Raw genomic sequence first — 17,554 nt, forward strand, 5'->3', positions numbered from 1 at the left:
AGGAACCCAGCTTGAAATCCAGGTTCGTTTGGCTGTAATTTAGTAATCCTTAACTGGTTTTCTTTAGTTTCATCTTTCATTTATTGTCCAGTCACTCCTTTAGGGTTTCAGAAAAGTTGTATATACTATTTCTTAAGAAGAAAATCTTAAAAACAAAAACAAACAAAATAACACCAAATGACACTGCTTCTGTCACTGCTGTACCTTAAAAGGCACTTTTACAGCAATTCACAGCTTGACTGTGTTGGATGCGAAAATTTGAGTTGTGTGCACGGTGAATGCTTTTGCAACTGCTTAGTGAGGAGGTGGTAAGACTTTTTAAGAATGTATGCTCCCTCTAGGACTAGGGGACTAGGGGAGGGACATGGGGTGGGGAAGAAGGAGGGAGGATGAGAAGGGGAGTAGATGAGGGAGGGGACTAGGATTGGGATGTAAAGTTAATAAATCTTTAAATTTTTAAAAAATGAATACATGCTCCCATAAAGCAAGTTTCATTTGCCTTCAGTCTCTTAGACTTTAAGTCCTTGGGATGCCTTGAACATAAGAAATCCTGGAAATAGAAATAACCTACATGGCCTTTAACCAACAAATGTATAGTAAAATGTGGTACATATGCAGTATTGAATACTACTCAGTTGTTAAGAAAAAGGAAGTCCTGAAATCTGAAGGTAAGTGGGTACAACTAGAAAATGTTACATTGAGTGAGGTACTCAAGACCAGAAAGATGAAATCACATGCTCTTTCTCATCAGAGGCTCCCACCTCAAAATAGTCTGATGTGAATACATAGCCTGGAGTAACTGCAGAATCCAGGGAAATAAAATGGGATCATGGCTAGGGTAGAGGGTTTGGGGAACAATACAAATGGGAATAACAGGGTACATGTGAGATCATCAAGGAAATGCAGGCTCTTTAGAGAGGTGTGGTGAGTTCAGAAGAAAGAGGGAGAAGGGGAAATAGGAGAGAGTGGGTCTCTAACTAAGGACAGGGAGAGAGGTAAATACTGAAGAACAGGAAGGTAAAATCATAATAAGAATGTCTGAAAAAAAGTCATAAGGGATCATACTATCAATTATCACCTAAAATCCTATAAGACACATAAGTTTAAGTGAAATTTTCTTATCTTGGTTAACAATGTTCCTTCCCTGATTCAAAGACTAACAAAACAAAACAAAACAAAACAAAACAAACAAAAACAGTGCCAGGCATGAGAAGCTCTCTTTTGAATAGCTGGTCAGGATTGTCCAAGATATTCTCAAAAAAAAAAATGCAGGCTATTGTTGTTGATCTTGTTGCTCCCTAGATGTGGAAGGTAAGTCCCTATTGCTGAAGACACCATGTACTTCAATCACAGAGTCCAGGAGCCCTGAGGTGGGCTTGACCTATCTGAATGCCTGTTTCTTGAGGGCTAGCTCTTATGGTACCAGGAGGTGGCATACAAGCTTCCAAAGGAGGAAGGCAACTGACACTGCTCCCCAGCTATGGCATCCCTGAACCACAAAAATGATCAGTGTAGCACAATAACCCTGAGGGTGCAGTAGTGGCACACATACATTAGTGCTAAGTGACACCACTCTAATTGGAATTAGAGTAGCTCATCAAGAGAACAATCATGCCTAGTACTACAAATCTAGCTAACTGCTCAATGCTAGTGAAGTAGTAGATATTGGAGGAGCACCTAGAATCACTACTTTATTAAGCAGAATAATCCCTAAGAACAATTTAAACTTTTGTCCTTATGCTGAGAAATTGAACTCAGGACCTCTGGGAAAGCAGCCAGTGCTCTTAACCTCTGAGCCATCTCTCCAGTCCCCTAGAAAGTGATTTATGTAGAGAGTGACACTATATATATTTTTTAAAAACAAAATGAAAATTGTAGAAAGAAAAAAACACTGAAATGTAAAATTTCTACAAGAGTTCAACTGTATTTGAGTTAAGACGAGAATAGTGAATGTTTGGATTGAAAAAGCTTATGTAATTTGAAGAATAAAAAAATAAAAGAAGAATTGTATTGGAATTTTGGTGGGGATTGTGTTGAATTTGTAGATTGCTTTTGGTAAGATGACCATTTTTACTATGATTCATGAGCATAGGAGATCTTTCCATTTCCTGATATCTTCTTCAATTTCTTTCTCCAAACACTTGAAGTTCTTGTCATACAGGTTAGAGTTACAGCAAGGTATTTTATATTATTTGTGGCTATTGTGAAGGGTGTTGTTTCCCTGATTTCTTTCTCAGCCTGTTTATTGTTTGTAATAGTAGGGCTGGGGTGAGCTAGAAACCTAGTGCAATGGAAACTCCAGTGAATTTATCAGGGTGACCCTAGCTAAGACTCCTAGTTCCAGGCTCCTATGGAGCCTGAAATTGCCATCTCCTATAACCAGGCAAGGCTTCCAATGGAGAGACTAGGACATCAACCAAGCAACAAAACCTTAAACCTACAATTTGTGCCTACAAGATGTGCTGCGGGAAAGGTGGCACAGAACTTATGGGAGTGGCCAACCAGTAACTAGTAAGGCTTGAAACCCATGCCAGGAGAGGGAGCCCACACATGACACTGCTTAGAGGGCCAGGAGCGAGAGGCTGGATAGCAGAGATGTAAGATAGAACCAAACACGGTGGGGCACGCCTGTAATCCCAACACTTGGGAGGCAGAGGCAGGTGGACCACTGTGAGTTTGAGGTTAGCCTGGTTTACAAAACGAGTCCAGGACAGGCAAGGCTACACAGAAAACAAAACAAAACAAACAAACAAACAAACAAACAAAAACAAACAAACAAAAAAAACGACTAGCAAAAAAAAAAAAAAAAAGGCAGCTGGGTGGTGGTGGTGCACGCGTTTAATCCAAGCACTTGGGAGGCAGAGGCAGGTAGATCTCTGTGAGTTCAAGGCCAGCCTGGTCTACAAAGCAAGTCCAGGACAGCTAAGGCTACACAGACAGAAATCCTGTCTAGAACCGCCCCCCAAAATGATTGCTTGCTTATGGTACTCTGCTATCCTCATGGATTGATGCCTAGCCCACCTGTCATCAGAGAGGCTTCACCCAGCAACTGGTGGAAACAGATGCAGAGATCCATAGCCAAACATTAGGATGGAGCTCAAGGAATCTTGCAAAAGAGAGAGAGGTAAGATTTTGGGAGTCAGAGTGGCCAACACCACAAGAAAATCCACAGAATCAACTTCCCTGGGCCCATAGGGGCTCACAGAGACCGAATTGCCAAACAGGCATAGTGTATGAGATTGACTTAGATCCTTTACACAAGTTACAGTTGTGTAGCTTGGTCTTCTTGGGGAACTCATAACAATGGGAGCAGGGACCATCTCTGTCCATTCCCTCATACTGGGTTGTCTTGTCCAGCTTTAATACAAGGGGAGGTGCCTAGTCTTACTGTAACTTGAAATGCCATGTTTGCTTGACATCCATGGGTGCCTGCTCTTTTCTGAAGGGAAATGGGTCTGGAGGAGAGGGGAGGTATGTGTTGGGGGAAGGGACTGGGAGGAGAAGAGGGAGGGGAAACTACAGTTGGGATGTAAAAATAATAATAAAAGAGAAGAAAGAAAAATAAACAGAATTCAGAGAAACATGGGACACTATAAATTATACCAACACAGTGCCAAAGGGAGAGGGCAGAGTAGAAAGAAATCTAGATAATATCTGAAAACTTCCAAAATTTACCAAAAAAAAATCAGAAAAAAATGTTGAAAGCAACAGGAGAGAAAGAAGTTATCACTTACAAGAAAACCTCTGTAAATTTGTGATTAGCTTATCTCACAAACAGGCGTTCTCTGTGCAGCCTTGGCTGTCCTAGACTCACTTTGTAGACCAGGCTGGCCTTGAACTCACAGAGATCTGCCTGCCTCTGCCTCCTGAGTGCTGGGACACAGGAGTGTACCAGCGTTGTGTACAAACACAGAAGAAGTTTAGCTAGGTAATATGGTAGTTCTATGTTTAGCGTTTTGAGCACCCTTCATACTGACTTCCATAGTGGCTGCATCAATTTACGTTCCTTACCAGCAGTTTTGTAAGAGATCCCCTTTCTCTGCATCTACACTAGAAATTGTTGTAATTTCTTTTTTTCTTTTTTCTTTTCTTTCTTTCTTTCTTTCTTTTTTTTTTTATGACAGTGGTTCTGACTGAAATTTCAAAGCAATTTTATTTTTCATTTCCTCATAGCTACAGATGTTGAATTCTTTTCTAATGTTAATTGCCATTTGTATTTCTGCCTGTACTTTGAAAATCTGGAAGACTGCACAAGAAAACTCTTAGATATGATAAACACATAGAAATTACAGGGAATTAAAATTTAAAAATAAAAAATAAGTACCTTTTTATATGCCAATAATGAACTTGCCAAGAAAGAAACTGGAAAAACATTATTCACTATAACTATTAAAATACTTAAAAACAAATCTAACCAAGGAAATGAAAAATCTCCATTTTAAGACACTGAGCAAATAAATTGAAAATGAATCTAAAATAGTGGAAAGATCTTCCATGCTCATGGATTGACAGAATTCATAAGGTAAAAATGGCTATGTTACCACACAACTTGTACAGATTCAGTGCAAGAACTATCAAAAATCCAATGATATTCTTCATAGAACTAGGAAATAAAGTTCTATGATTCATGTGGAAGCACATTAGATTCTGACCAGTCAAACTGATGCTAGGCAGAAAGGGCAATGCTGGAGAAACACAATATCTTGTCTCAAATTATATTACAGAGTCACAGTAACAAAAGAAGCTTGGCACTGATAGAAAAACATGCATGTCAACTGGGCAGTAGTGAAACACACCATTAATGCAAGCACTCAGGAGGTAAAGGCAGGCAGATCTCTGAGTTTGATCCTATTCTGGTCTATATGGTGAGTTCCAAGACAGCCAGAGCCACACAGAGAAACTCTGTCTTAAAAAACACCACAAACCAACCAACCAAACAAACACATACATGTAGATAGCAAAATATAAATGAGGAACCAAAAATAATCACTCATGACTCCAGCCACCCAATTTTCAACAAAGGTCCAAGAACATGTATTGGTTAAATGCGAAAGACAGATTATTCAAATGGCACCAGTAAAATTGCTATTGTTAAATACTGCATACCTTGGTTGTAAAGTATAAAGAAATAAAGTTGGAAAGGAGCTGGAAGCTTCACTGAGGAGTAGACCTGCTAGTGCCACAAGATGCCAGCAGGATGTTAGAGAGAAAACCCTTTGAAGATCTTACACAGCTGTGAACTACATGAACTTCTGTACTGATGCTCATTTTTGCAACAATGGTATAGCCGCTATGGGGCTAACCAACTGCTTTTTAAACTGGATTTGAGGCCCACTCACTCCACAAGAAGGATCCCATACCTGGCTCTGTAATCCTGGTCAAAAACACATGGCTAGGGAAATTTCAGCCACTGGCCTGAAAAAGGAACTTACTCTTATTGTTTTAATTAAATTGGCATAGCATTTAACTGCCTACAAAATGCCCATGTTTATATCTCAGACCTAATCAAAGAAACCTCTCTTTTCAGTGAATGCAGAGACTTGTGGCTTACCAAGGTGCTGAGAATAAGTAGCACTTGAGAGAGAACTGAACCCTAAACAAGATATTTACACCACCCCCTTTTTAACTCTCAGAGGGACACTGAGGAAGAGGAAAAGGAAAGAATGTAAGAGCTGGAAGATAGGAATAAGGGCAGTGAAATGCCATCTCTGGGCAAGAAACAGTAGTTGCAAAGGCTAGTATGTCTGGCAGCACGGGGTTTTAATTCCACCGCTTGAGAAGCAGAGGGATGCAGATGTCTATGACTTCAGGGCCAGCCTGGTCTAGTTAGTGAATTACAGGACAGAGCTACATAGTGAGACCCTGTCTCAAATGAAAGAGAACGGAGGGGAGGGGGGAGGGGGGCCCGGTGGGGGCGGCGGGAGGGGAGGGAGAGGGAGAAGAGCACATTTAACAGTAGCTATGAGCTCACAGAAGCTGTTGTTATCTGCGTAACATTGTCCCTATCAACAATCAGGGTTAGATGGGAGAGGGACTCATTGCACCCTACTCTCCATGCAGAACTATTGGCTACTGATAGATTCTGGGAGAGGGAAGTAATTGACATTAGCTGTATATGCACTTGTGAACCCACCAACTTCCAGTGGAGTGTTTGAAACCCGAGCCACACAGATACCCCTGTTTAACTCAGTGGGTCACACAAAATAAAAATGATTTTTTAAAAGTCATGAATTGCAAGAATTTGGGAATGGGATTTGTAGATAGGAGTGAAGAAGGACTTATAAAAATGAAAAAGCTATAAAAGAACCATCTAGAGCCGGGCATGGTAGCACACCTTTAATCCCAGCACTTGGGAGGCAGAGGCAGGCAGATCGCTGTGAGTTCAAGGCCAGCCTGGTCTGCAATGCAACTCCAGGATGGCTAAGATGACATAGAGAAACCCTGTCTCGAAAAACAAAAACCAACCAAACAAAAAAGAACTATCTATCTATCTATCTATCTATCTATCTATCTATCTAATCTATCTATCTTTGAGACAGAGTTTCTGGATCTCACTATATGACAAGGCACAGCTTAGACTCACAGAAATCTGCCTGTCTCTACCTGTCAAGTATTGGGATTAAAGATATGTTCCTCTATGCCTGGACTAATTTGCAATATTAAATGTAGAAGGAATATAACATATTAAACAATTCATCTTGGCAAGGCTTAGTGGCACACATCTTTGATGCCACCACCTGGGAGGGAGAGGCAGGTGGATCTCTGTGAATTTGAGGCCAGCCTGGTCTACACAATAAGTTTCAGGACAGCCAGGGCTACACAGAGAAACCCTGTCTTGAAAAACATTATCATCATTATCAAAGTTCACCTTTTAGATATCGTATTAGTAATTTATGCATGCAAACTCTGCAAGGTATTTTTGCAACTTCAAATCTGTCCCCACTCTGGCTGCTTTTTGTTTTGTTTTGTTTGTTTGTTTGTTTTTGTTGTTGGGGTTTTTTGTTTTGTTTTGGTTTGGTTTTGGTTTTTGGTTTTTCGAGACAGGGTTTCACTGTGCAGCCTTGGCTGTCCTGAACTCACTTTGTAGACCAGGCTGGCCTTGAACTCACAGCAATTCACCTGCCCCTGGTTCATGAGCTAAGAATTAAAGGCGTGTGCCACCAAGCCCGGCTCAGTCTGGCTGTTTTAAGAACATATAATTCAACAAATTCCCTACTACTACTCCATTTTGTGTGGGGTAGATACCAATTCTTTCTGCTTCAATATGAACTTGATGTAGAAACTCATTTGTTGCCAGGCATGCAGCTCAGTGAAGACATTTGCTTCTACAAGAAGAGCATGAAAAGAGAAACAAATAGCAACTTTACAAGTGAAAACATCCAGAAGACAACAGAAATCAAATGGTTTAAATTAACACCACTGCTCACGCTATGTTTATTTTAAATTCCAGCCTTGTGGTAAAAATGACTTTTCCCCTCTTTCATATTCTTCTTCCAAATTATGATCCAATGTAACACTGAACAAATATTGAGGAATCTAAATTGTGAAATATTAAACAAAAAAATTTCACTCTTGAAATACATCAAGGCCATGGGGGAAAAAGGACTAGGAATACAGCTGATTAAAAAGACTGCTGAATTAAATAAAACACTATGTCCTAGGTTGAATCTTTGAGCACATAATTATTATTGGAAAATCTTGAGAAGTCTGAATAGTCTTTGCTTAAAAGCAACTCATAAGTATTAGCTTCTTTTAAAAAATTGTGTTTATTATTATGTATACATTGTTCTGCCTGCATATACACCTGCAGGCCAGAAGAGGACATCAGATCACATTATAGATGATTGTGAGCCACCACGTGGTTGCTGGAAATTGAACTCAGGACCTCTAGGAAGAGCAGTCAGTGCTCTTAACATCTGAGCCATCTTTCTAATCCCAAATTTTAGCTTCTTACTTTTAGTAAACCTGCATCATCACTAGCTAGCAAAGATGGGTGTGGTATGGGCATATGTGCTTCTCCTTAAAATGTAAATTGTTAAATGAAAGGTTTAATAAATATGAAACTGAATATTAATGAATGAAAATGGTCAAAGAACAAAATTGAAATGCCACTAAAGAAATTCATAATTTCAGCCAGGCATGGTGGTGGATGCCTTTGATCCCAGCACTCAGGAGGCAGAGGCAGGCAGATTTCTGTGAGTTCAAGGCCAGCCTGGTCTATAAAGTGAGTCCAGGACAGCCAAGGCTACACAGAGAAATCCTGTCTCTTGAAAAACAGAACAAAAAGAAAGAAAGAAAGAAAGAAAGAAAAAAGAAAGAGAAAAAAGAAAAAAGAGAGAAATCTGTAAAGTGGATATTTGACTTTAATTCCTAGAAAAAATAAAACCAATCCAGAAAAATATAGATAGATAGATTGATGGATAGACAGACAGACAGACAGACAGATAGACACATGGAACCATGTTCTAAATAATATTCTGTCATTTTCACTACCTATGTAACTTCAATATAATCTACATTACTATATGTATATTATTTTGTTCCACTTTATGTCATGACTTATTTTTTAGGATATGTATTCATTTAAGCATTTCCTAGGAATAGAATTTTAAATTATTTTGACTAACTTGACATTTTATCATTGGAGTGCTCACTAGTTGAGTCAAATATATTTTAAAGCACTAGTGAGAGATACAAACTAGAAAGCCATCAAAAAAGGGTACAGATCTTAGAATGGGTAAATAGAGAGTCAAAAGAGGTCAACATTGCCTACTGAAATCAAATTGGAATTTGAAAAGTCAGTGGCCATGACACTGCACTTAAGGTTTACAGTGTTCCATGTGCTGCACAGCTGGAAACTCTTTGCCATGGTCATTTACAACATGAGTTCAGTCACTCAGCAGAAGGCAAAAGAAATAGGTGGAAGAAATAATATACACTATAAAAGTTGCCTTAAGTTGTTGTGGCCAATGGCTATTCTGGATAGTTTGCAGACTTTACTAAATTTATCCATGCTAAACCTATTAGAATGTATTTTTATGTCAAGAAATATGGGAATAAAAAGCAGAATCAATTTAAGTGGAAGTCAGCCCAGAATCTGTGTTTACTCATTCTAACATCTTTACCCTGGAAACTGCAATAATAGAAAAAATAAGATAGGGAGGGAGGGATTGCTCAATGGCTACAAAGCTACAATTAAAGAAGAGGTGTAAGTCCTAGCATTCTCTACAGCTAGTATAGTTAACTATGGTTTATTGTGTAATTTTGAAGTACCCAGAAGCACAGGTTTTCAGTGGTCCTACAAAAAAGAAATGATACATATCTGAGGTGATAGATATGCTAATTATCCTCATTTGGCCATTGCGCGATGCACACATGTATTGAAGTACCACATTGCAGTACAGAAACAGCAGTGAAAAATGTACAGGATGTATATTCATATAACAAGCGTCAGAATATAATGCAAGAGTATAGACATTATTTAAGAAAATAATAGAAAGCCTGACGCACACGTGCTGGCATGCTAGTAATTAACTCAGATGTCCAGTGTGGCTATTCTCTATAACCTACATCCTCATTATTAAAATTAATGCATACATCTTTTCCCTCCCTTTTTACTAAGATATACATATTTTACATTTTTATTTGTGTGTGTATGTGTATGTGCATGCGTGTGCAAGTGCCAGCAGAAGCCAGAAAAGGATGTCGGATCCCCTGCAGTAGGTGTGGCAGGCAGTTGTGGAGCTCTATGTAGTTGCTAGGAATCCAACTCTGGTCCTCTGGAAAAGCAGAAAGTGTTCTTGATGACTGAGCCATCTCCCTAACCTCAAGAGATGTATATTTATGTCAACACAATGGTAGTATCTTAAACTTCACTTGTATTCCAAATCTTCCGTAACTTAATTTCAAAGACAGCTGACTGTTACACTGCCATTCTGAAATTGCTCAGAAAGGCCTGAAGGCCTGGATCAACTGGTTCTTTGTAAGGTGTGTACTAGGAAACTTATTGCGTTTTCTCTTGTGAAGACTTTAGGAAAACAGAATTAATAATCTCCACCAATAGCATCCTTAGGGCTATGGCCACATATAAGCACAATAGGCAGAGAGGACAAAACTTTCACTTCAATTTTTACGGGATCACAAAGGCGTGCCTATAACACAACTGGATCCGTGTGTGTGTGTGTGTGTGTGTGTGTGTGTGTGTGTGTGTGTGTGTGTGTGTGTTTTCCCACTAAGGATCGAGCTCAGGGCTTAGGGCATGCTAGGTAAGAGTTCTCCCATTGAGATACGTTCCCAAGCCCCCAAACTCTTTTGAAAATTGATGGAATTTGGAATTTATGGGATACATGCTACTTACTATTACAAGAATCGCTGGAGAAATAGGAGAGTTGGAGCATGATTCCTGATCCCCACTCCCAATCCACATATCACTGTTGTCTAGTTAGAAACAGTACCCCCATACATGGACATATTCACATGAAAAATAAAGAGTGCTAGGAAACCTTAGTGAAAGGCCACATGAGGTGCCCAAACCATATCACATTAGTGACAAAGGAAAGAAAGATCACTTCTCCTGAGGTAGCTTTGGAGGCTCTAAGAACCATAATCTAGGAGAGAGAGAGAGAGAGAGAGAGAGAGAGAGAGAGAGAGAGAGAGAGAGAGAGAGAGAGAGAGAGAGGCAGTAGCTGGGAGGTAGTGGTACATGCCTCTGGTACAGCACTTGAGAGGCAGAGACAGGTAGATCACTGGGTTCAAAGCCAGCCTGGTCTATATCATGATGTCTGAGACAGCCAGGGCTACACAGAGAAAGCCCTGTCTTGAAAAACCCAAAAAGAGTATAGGAAAGGACGAAAATGGCAGTAAGAATATTGAGAGGGATTGATTCCCAATTTAGTATAACTTTGTCTTGTCTTTCTCATTCAGCATAATGCTGCCATTGCATAAAAGAGGAAAGAAAAGCATTTGAGTTTTTCTAGTGCTGAGCATCTATGAAACCCAAATGCTCTTCAGTAGGATAGCCACATGACTGAATAGTAACTAGAAAGAAAAGAATGAAGTAATGATACCTATAGCAACCAAAATAGATATTCAGAGCATTGTGGACAAGTTTTTTTCATCAAAGAGGCAACATTTAAGCTTTAAAATTATCTAAATTTCATTGATTACAGTGCAGTGACCTTGTAGAAAGGTCAATTGTTGAATGTCTTCAAAGACCAAGTTGTATAGCAATAAATAGATTAATTTGTCCTCCTTAACAGCCAGCTTCCATCACCTTCTATAACTAATTTAGTGGCTTGTGTGTCTACTGATTGTAATCTTGTCTCTGTTTAAATCTTTAGACTGGGGCGAATGCAATTGCTGAATCTTGAGGTGGATTTTCCCATTGTTTTGTAGTTTGTCTACCTGATGATGCCACCTGCTTTCTTCTTGAGGCCATAAAATGCTTGTATGGTTCTTTTTCAGAGGAACCTATGTCCTGGAGGAGTGCATGGTATTAATATGGGGTTCTGTTCACTTGATGTGGTGTTTGCTGTCGCTTCTGAGTAAACCTCATTGTCTTGGAATTGTTACATTTCTTTCCTGTTTTATACAATGGCAGCTTTAATGCTGAATGAGAAAGACAAGACAAAGTTATACCAACGTAGGAATCAAAATTGGCTAAATTTTAGGGTATGCTATGAATAAAGAAAAGATAGCATAAGAGAATCTGGGGGAAGTGCATGCTTTTGGTCCCAGCACTCAGGAGGTAGAGGTTAGCAGATGTCTGTGAGTTCGAAGCCAGCCTGGTCTACAAATCAAGTCCAGGACAGCCAGGGCTACACAGAGAAACCCTGTCTCAAGGAAAAAAAAACTGAGAGAGGGAGAGAGAAAGAATATAGGGAGGAAGGGGGTAATGAACTATGTAGTGATGCTTAGACAAATGCAAATATTAAAATCCATAGAATTTTACACACAGAAACTCAATTTTGCTATTAATAATATTTGTAGTAGTAGCATCACAGAGTACAAACTTTTTGTTGTAAGTGGTAAGGAAATATACTTATGTCACACACTCTCCTCAAATAATAGAAAACTTATATCTCATTATTAAAATATTAAATATTAAGCTAACAAAAATATTTATTTTTGAGGCCTTTTCTTTTTCCGCGATGGACAATTCTGTGCAAATACATTTTGCTGTTATCATACTAGCCAAGAAACAGTCTTCACAGCTCATTCTCTTTTTATTTTTTTATTTTTTATTTTTTTGGTTTTTTGAGACAGGGTTTCTCTGTGTAGCCTTGGCTGTCCTGGACTCGCTCTGTAGACCAGGCTGGCCTCGAACTCACAGCGATCCGCCTGCCTCTGCCTCCCGAGTGCTGGGATTAAAGGCGTGCGCCACCACGCCTGGCTCTCATTCTCTTTTTAAAAAAATATTTATTTAGTTATTATATGTACAGTGTTCTGCCTGTATGTATGCCTGCACACCAGGAGAGGGCACCAGACCTCATTATAGATGTTTGGGAGCCACCATTTGGTTGCTGGGAAGAGCCAAAGGCCCCAAGAACTCTAACCTCTTTTTTTTTTTAACCTTTGGCTCTTAACCTCTGAGCCATCTCTCCAGCCCCCATTCTCTTTCTCTTGACTCTCCAGGTAGATAACCACTCCAGACACCACCACGCCCAGATACTAGTGAACTCTGGACTTCAGAAGATCAGCTTCTTCTTTAAAATAGTGCTGTTGTCTTTTTTTTTAAACACCCTAGTGTTAGTCTCTCTGCTTTTTGATAACAACAAGCATGCACGTTGATAGTTTATTTTTATAAACTTTATTGTAAAAAAAAATTGGCAAATAAAAGAATATCATACAATGAAATTAACCAGAACCAAAGTCTATGCATTTCAATGAGGTTCTGTATAGTGAAATTATCCATTCTGAAGTTGTGGAGCCTCACATTGCAGTTTACACTTTCACTATTGAGTATATTTTCTGCACTTATCTAGCACAAAAAAATGAGAAATCCACAACAAAGAAGTAGAAAAATAATTAGATTTATGTCCTCTTCCATATCTCATTTCCATTCCCTGCATTCAATCCTTCCTCACCTCCTAATACTAGACCTTGTTTTCATTTCTGAGTGTTATACTGTACCCACATGTAAATTTGTATATATATATATATATATATATATATATATATATATATTTGACTAGGTTCTGCTTATGAGGGAGAATATGTGATTTTTTTCTTTCTGATATTGTGCAATCTCAGTTAATATTCCATGTGCATTCATTTTTCTGAAAATTTGTGACTAGATTCTTTTTTATCTGAGCAGAACACTATTCATTGCTATGGTGAATAAAGCAACAATAAACATGGGATGTAAATAGCTCTATGGTAGGGTATGGCGTTCTCTGAGATGGCTCTTGTTTCAATGAAGCACTTTGAATACTTTCACAGTATCTGGAGTGCCACGAATGAAGGAATGAAAAAGCCTACATGCTTAATAAGCCCAACAATCAATAGGGACATACAAAGAGCTCTCTCCTCTCTGCTTCATTATGAGCACTATTTCCTAACAAACATTCTGTTCTTAATAACAGAAGTTTACCAACAAACATATTTCTTTGAGTTCCCCCAAAGTTCACTGAGTGAAAAGCAGGCTTTTCTGCTTAACAAAGACACTGGCTCCCACAAAGGACAAGGAAAAGAGGTCTGCCTGAAGCCTTTATTTGCAAGTGGAAGCTGCCAGCAGTCATCAATTAAAAGTTCAGACATCTAATAATAGCTTAAGCTCAGTGAGAGAGAGTAGTGGATTGTCATACAGAACTAACGAGACAAAACTGGCTGTTTTCAGAGTCAGTTTGCAAACGATACCATTTTAGTAAGATTTTTTAAATCCCAACACATCAGTATGTGGTAAATACTGTCGTTTTATTTGTAGCCATTAGACTTTTTGAAACCTTAAAACTGATTTAAAGGAGTTATCTTCTCATCTAGTGTTAAATGATGCCTATGAAATATATCTTTTTAAAATATCATTTTAAAACATGATTCTTTAAAACGGAATACAACAGAAAACTACTCAAAGAAGGCTAGTGAAGCTGAACATTCCCTCCTTAGATTTCTACCCAGTCTCCCTCTACCCCCAAGAGCGTGCATCTACGACCTTCCCCCATTTTAAAAACCGATAAGCTTCCCAGAGAAATGGTAGACTGTAGGATTTGGGGAGAAGGGACAGGAAGTATAGGAGCAAAGGGAGAGAAAGCGATGATTTCCCAAACTGGGAGAATTGGTCGATGTACCCTAAAAGACTGATCTTTCCTGGCAATCCGAGTAAAGTGAATAGATACTACTTGGTGACGATACCAGTTTTATTGTCTCCGATTGGCACACAAGAAAAAAGATTGACAGTATCAAGTGAAGGGGATGTAGGGGGCGGGCTGCAATGTTAATGGGAGGGGTAACCAAAGGCTCGAGCTCATTGATGACGCGGCCCTCACGTGACCAGCAGTCGACGTGTGCAGAAGTCCTTATAGTCCAGGCCCAGTTCCTCAGTAGCAGCTCGGTCTTGCTAGAGAAGAGTGGTCCTGCTCCTTCCAGGTACTTTAACAGTGGGCGCTGGCTTGGGGAACGTAGGGTGAGGGGCCCAGAGAACAAGAGAACATGCTCACCCCGCACTATTTCTCTTATTCTAAGGTTCTGCTAAACTATTTTGTGCGAGAGGTTTGGGGCTGCTTGGTGAGGGATGGGGCAGACTGGGAGGGAGGGAGCTAACCGAGTCGGCCGAGATAAAGAACAGAGACGGGGGAAGGCAGAGAATGCAAGAGAGACGGAGAGAAGAAACAATAACAATATGGGGAGAAACTTGTCTGGTTCTTTGCTCTCTTGCTGGGAAACCGGGTACAGATAAAGGCGGGGTTGCCACAAAAGGAGGGAGGAGAGGGGGACGTGGAAAAACTTTATGCTACCAAGCCTTGTATTTGAAAGAGAGACCTTTTGATCCAGACACCGGCTTGCTCACCAAGCACTCCTGTCTTTCCTCAGGACTCTTGATCTTTTGGGCGCGCCATAAAATCGAGGTGCAAGAAGAGAGGAAAAATCTCCAGATACCTACAGGTCAGTGCAAGGGTGCGATTGCTTCAGGTCCCTTTTGGGTGGGTGCGGGGGGGGGGCGGTGTAGAAGTGTGGAAGACACCAAAGCACATCCCAGGGGTGCCAACCGCCGCTTCCCATCCGGATTAAGCAAGGGAGGCCCCGTGCAGATTCTGCTGCGGAAATGGGGTGAAAGAAGGAAAGGGAGAGACTAAAAACATTTAAAAGAGAGAGAGAGAGGAGGCCGCTGACTGGTGAGAGGCTGAGGATGGGATGACTTGGAAAAGCCCAGAAGGGCGGGAGTATTAGAGCCATGTGGGAAGGGAAGGGTTAATTGCTTCCACGCCGCTCCCATTTCAGTGCTAGGAGAGGTTTGTTGCAGGGCCTGCTGGGAAAATGGTGGGCTGGAGCCGGGACAGGAGAAGATGGAGTTGGAGAGCAAGGAGAAGGGGGGGGGGAGAGGGAAGGGAGGTGGAGGGAGGGGTGGAGTCAGGAGCTCAGAGCCTGTCTTGTCTAGTTAGAAAACTTTTTGGCAATTAAGAGACCTGAATCAAAAGTCAGTCGCTATGGGAACACAAGAGCTTGTCCAGTTGCCTGGCACTTAGTAGGTTTTGTTTCCTTGTTTTTTGTTTTGTTTTGGTTTTTTCTAGGATTAATTTCTTCCAAAAAAAATGCTCAACATGCAAAAGTCTTGTGATGAAAACGAAGGAACAACCCAGAACACACCAAAGGCAGATGAAGGCCATTCTTCGGAAGATCCGCCACAGCAGGCAGAAGGAAATCTTCAGGCTTCTGGAGAAAGTGTGAGGGAGGAAGCTGATGGAAGCCTTAGAGGAGAGCCTGCTCAAGCCAGCCCAGAAGCTAAAGAGGACACTCCTGCAAGGCATCTGAACCCTGAAGAAGTGATAAGAGGCGTAGATGAGCTGGAAAGGCTTAGGGAGGAGATAAGAAGAGTAAGAAACAAGTTTGTGATGATGCATTGGAAGCAAAGACATTCCCGAAGCCGTCCTTACCCTGTGTGCTTCAGACCTTGAACTCTTTTCTCTGATACTGAGATCTGGCTGCTGCTTTCTTTCTCTTAGCATTTTCTGATGTATCTTTGAACTCCGTTTTACTTTTAATTACCTGGTGGTTATTTTCTTTTAGGTAGTTGTCGTTACCAGCATCTCATTGGATTTTGGATTTTGACCCATTTTTCCACGTTTGTTTTTCAGTTGGAAAGTTTCACACTTATGCATGGAAATGTATTCGTTCCATATGAAACAATTAAAGAGCAAATTTTAAGGCAGCATATTTAGGATCAGCTCACATATATAGGAAAATTCCTAATTATGTGTGTACATGTATAATTATACGTATCTCAAAAAAATTATCAGTGCTCATTTTGTGTGGTGTGTTTTAATTTTGCCTTTTGCTTTTGTGTATTTTTAATGACTATGTGTCTCACAAAGAACTGCAGATTTTTTTTAACAAGGGGGAGTTAATTAAAATTAATTTGTAACCAGCTTGTAGAGGCAATAAAGACACTAAACCCTTGATGAAGAACTATTAAAAAGAAATGTCAACCTGGAATTACCTCTGGATTTCTTAGCCAGAGGAATAAAACTGGCAATCATTATAGATATGCGTGCTTAAGACTTGGTCTTTTCATGGGGAAAATATTTGCCTTACAGAGATCCTGTGTGGAACAAAGTATACCATTCTATGCTCTCTGCTGGGCCCTGGAGTACCAAGACCACACTGGGTTTCCTTGAATGCCCAGTTGAACTCCCACCCCCCAGTGCTCAAAATAGCAGGTGGTGCCACTGTGCCCTGCTGGTGGTGTTTTGGTTGAGTCGGGGTCTTATTCTGTAGCCCAGGCTAACCTGGAATTCATGGCAGTCCTCAGCTTCTGAAGTGCCACACTGCTCTACTTTCCCAAAGTTTTAAGCCTCTATTCTATAGTGACTTAGCATACGTAATGAGCAGTGGCTCATCAGAGTACTTACTGCTCTTGCAGAGGGCTCAGATTCCATTTCTAGCACCCACATGGTGGCACATGGGTCCCTGTAACTCCATTTCCAGGGGATCTGATGTCCTTTTCTGGACTCTACACAGATATGGTACATATGTGCTCATGCAGGGTCATACACCTACACAGATTTTGTTCAACAAAATCTAGGTTTATGAGGACTCTTGCAGAGTCCTTAGCAAAAGCACTCCCTTTTGTTTATAAATGCAGGGCGGATTTCTCTGTAGGAGTCCCAACCTGATCTGATAAACCTATTTGAGAATAGACCAAGGTACCCATGTGAATAAAAACTATGGGAGAATTCCTGGGGTTTTGAGGTGGTGTTCTTTCTTCGGTTTTTTGAGATAGTATCGCATGTGTGCACAGCCTTGCCACCAGCTTGCTTTGTAGACTAAGGTGACCTACCTTAAGCTTCTGATCCACTGGCCTCCTCTTCCCAAATGCATGGATTGCAAGTGTGTGCCAGCG

General features: G+C 40.4%; 1 protein-coding gene across 1 annotated transcript; it reads left to right on the forward strand.

Moving 5' to 3' along the window:
- Positions 1-14,450: 14,450 nt before the first annotated feature.
- On the forward strand, positions 14,451-16,697 carry TCEAL8 (transcription elongation factor A like 8). Its single transcript, XM_084789851.1, has 3 exons — positions 14,451-14,583; positions 15,028-15,099; positions 15,726-16,697. The coding sequence occupies exon 3, from the start codon at positions 15,747-15,749 to the stop codon at positions 16,107-16,109; it is 363 nt and encodes a 120-aa protein (XP_084645977.1). The 5' UTR covers positions 14,451-14,583; positions 15,028-15,099; positions 15,726-15,746; the 3' UTR covers positions 16,110-16,697.
- The last annotated feature ends 857 nt before the right edge of the window (positions 16,698-17,554 follow it).

The sequence above is a fragment of the Acomys minous genome (genome assembly GCF_964271855.1).
Source record: "Acomys minous genome assembly, chromosome: 7".
Classification (NCBI taxonomy): Eukaryota; Metazoa; Chordata; class Mammalia; order Rodentia; family Muridae; genus Acomys; species Acomys minous.

Excerpts from the sequence above, each read along its gene's own strand:
- TCEAL8 (XM_084789851.1), top strand. The coding sequence starts at position 15,747 with ATGCTCAACATGCAAAAGTCTTGTGATGAAAACGAAGGAACAACCCAG.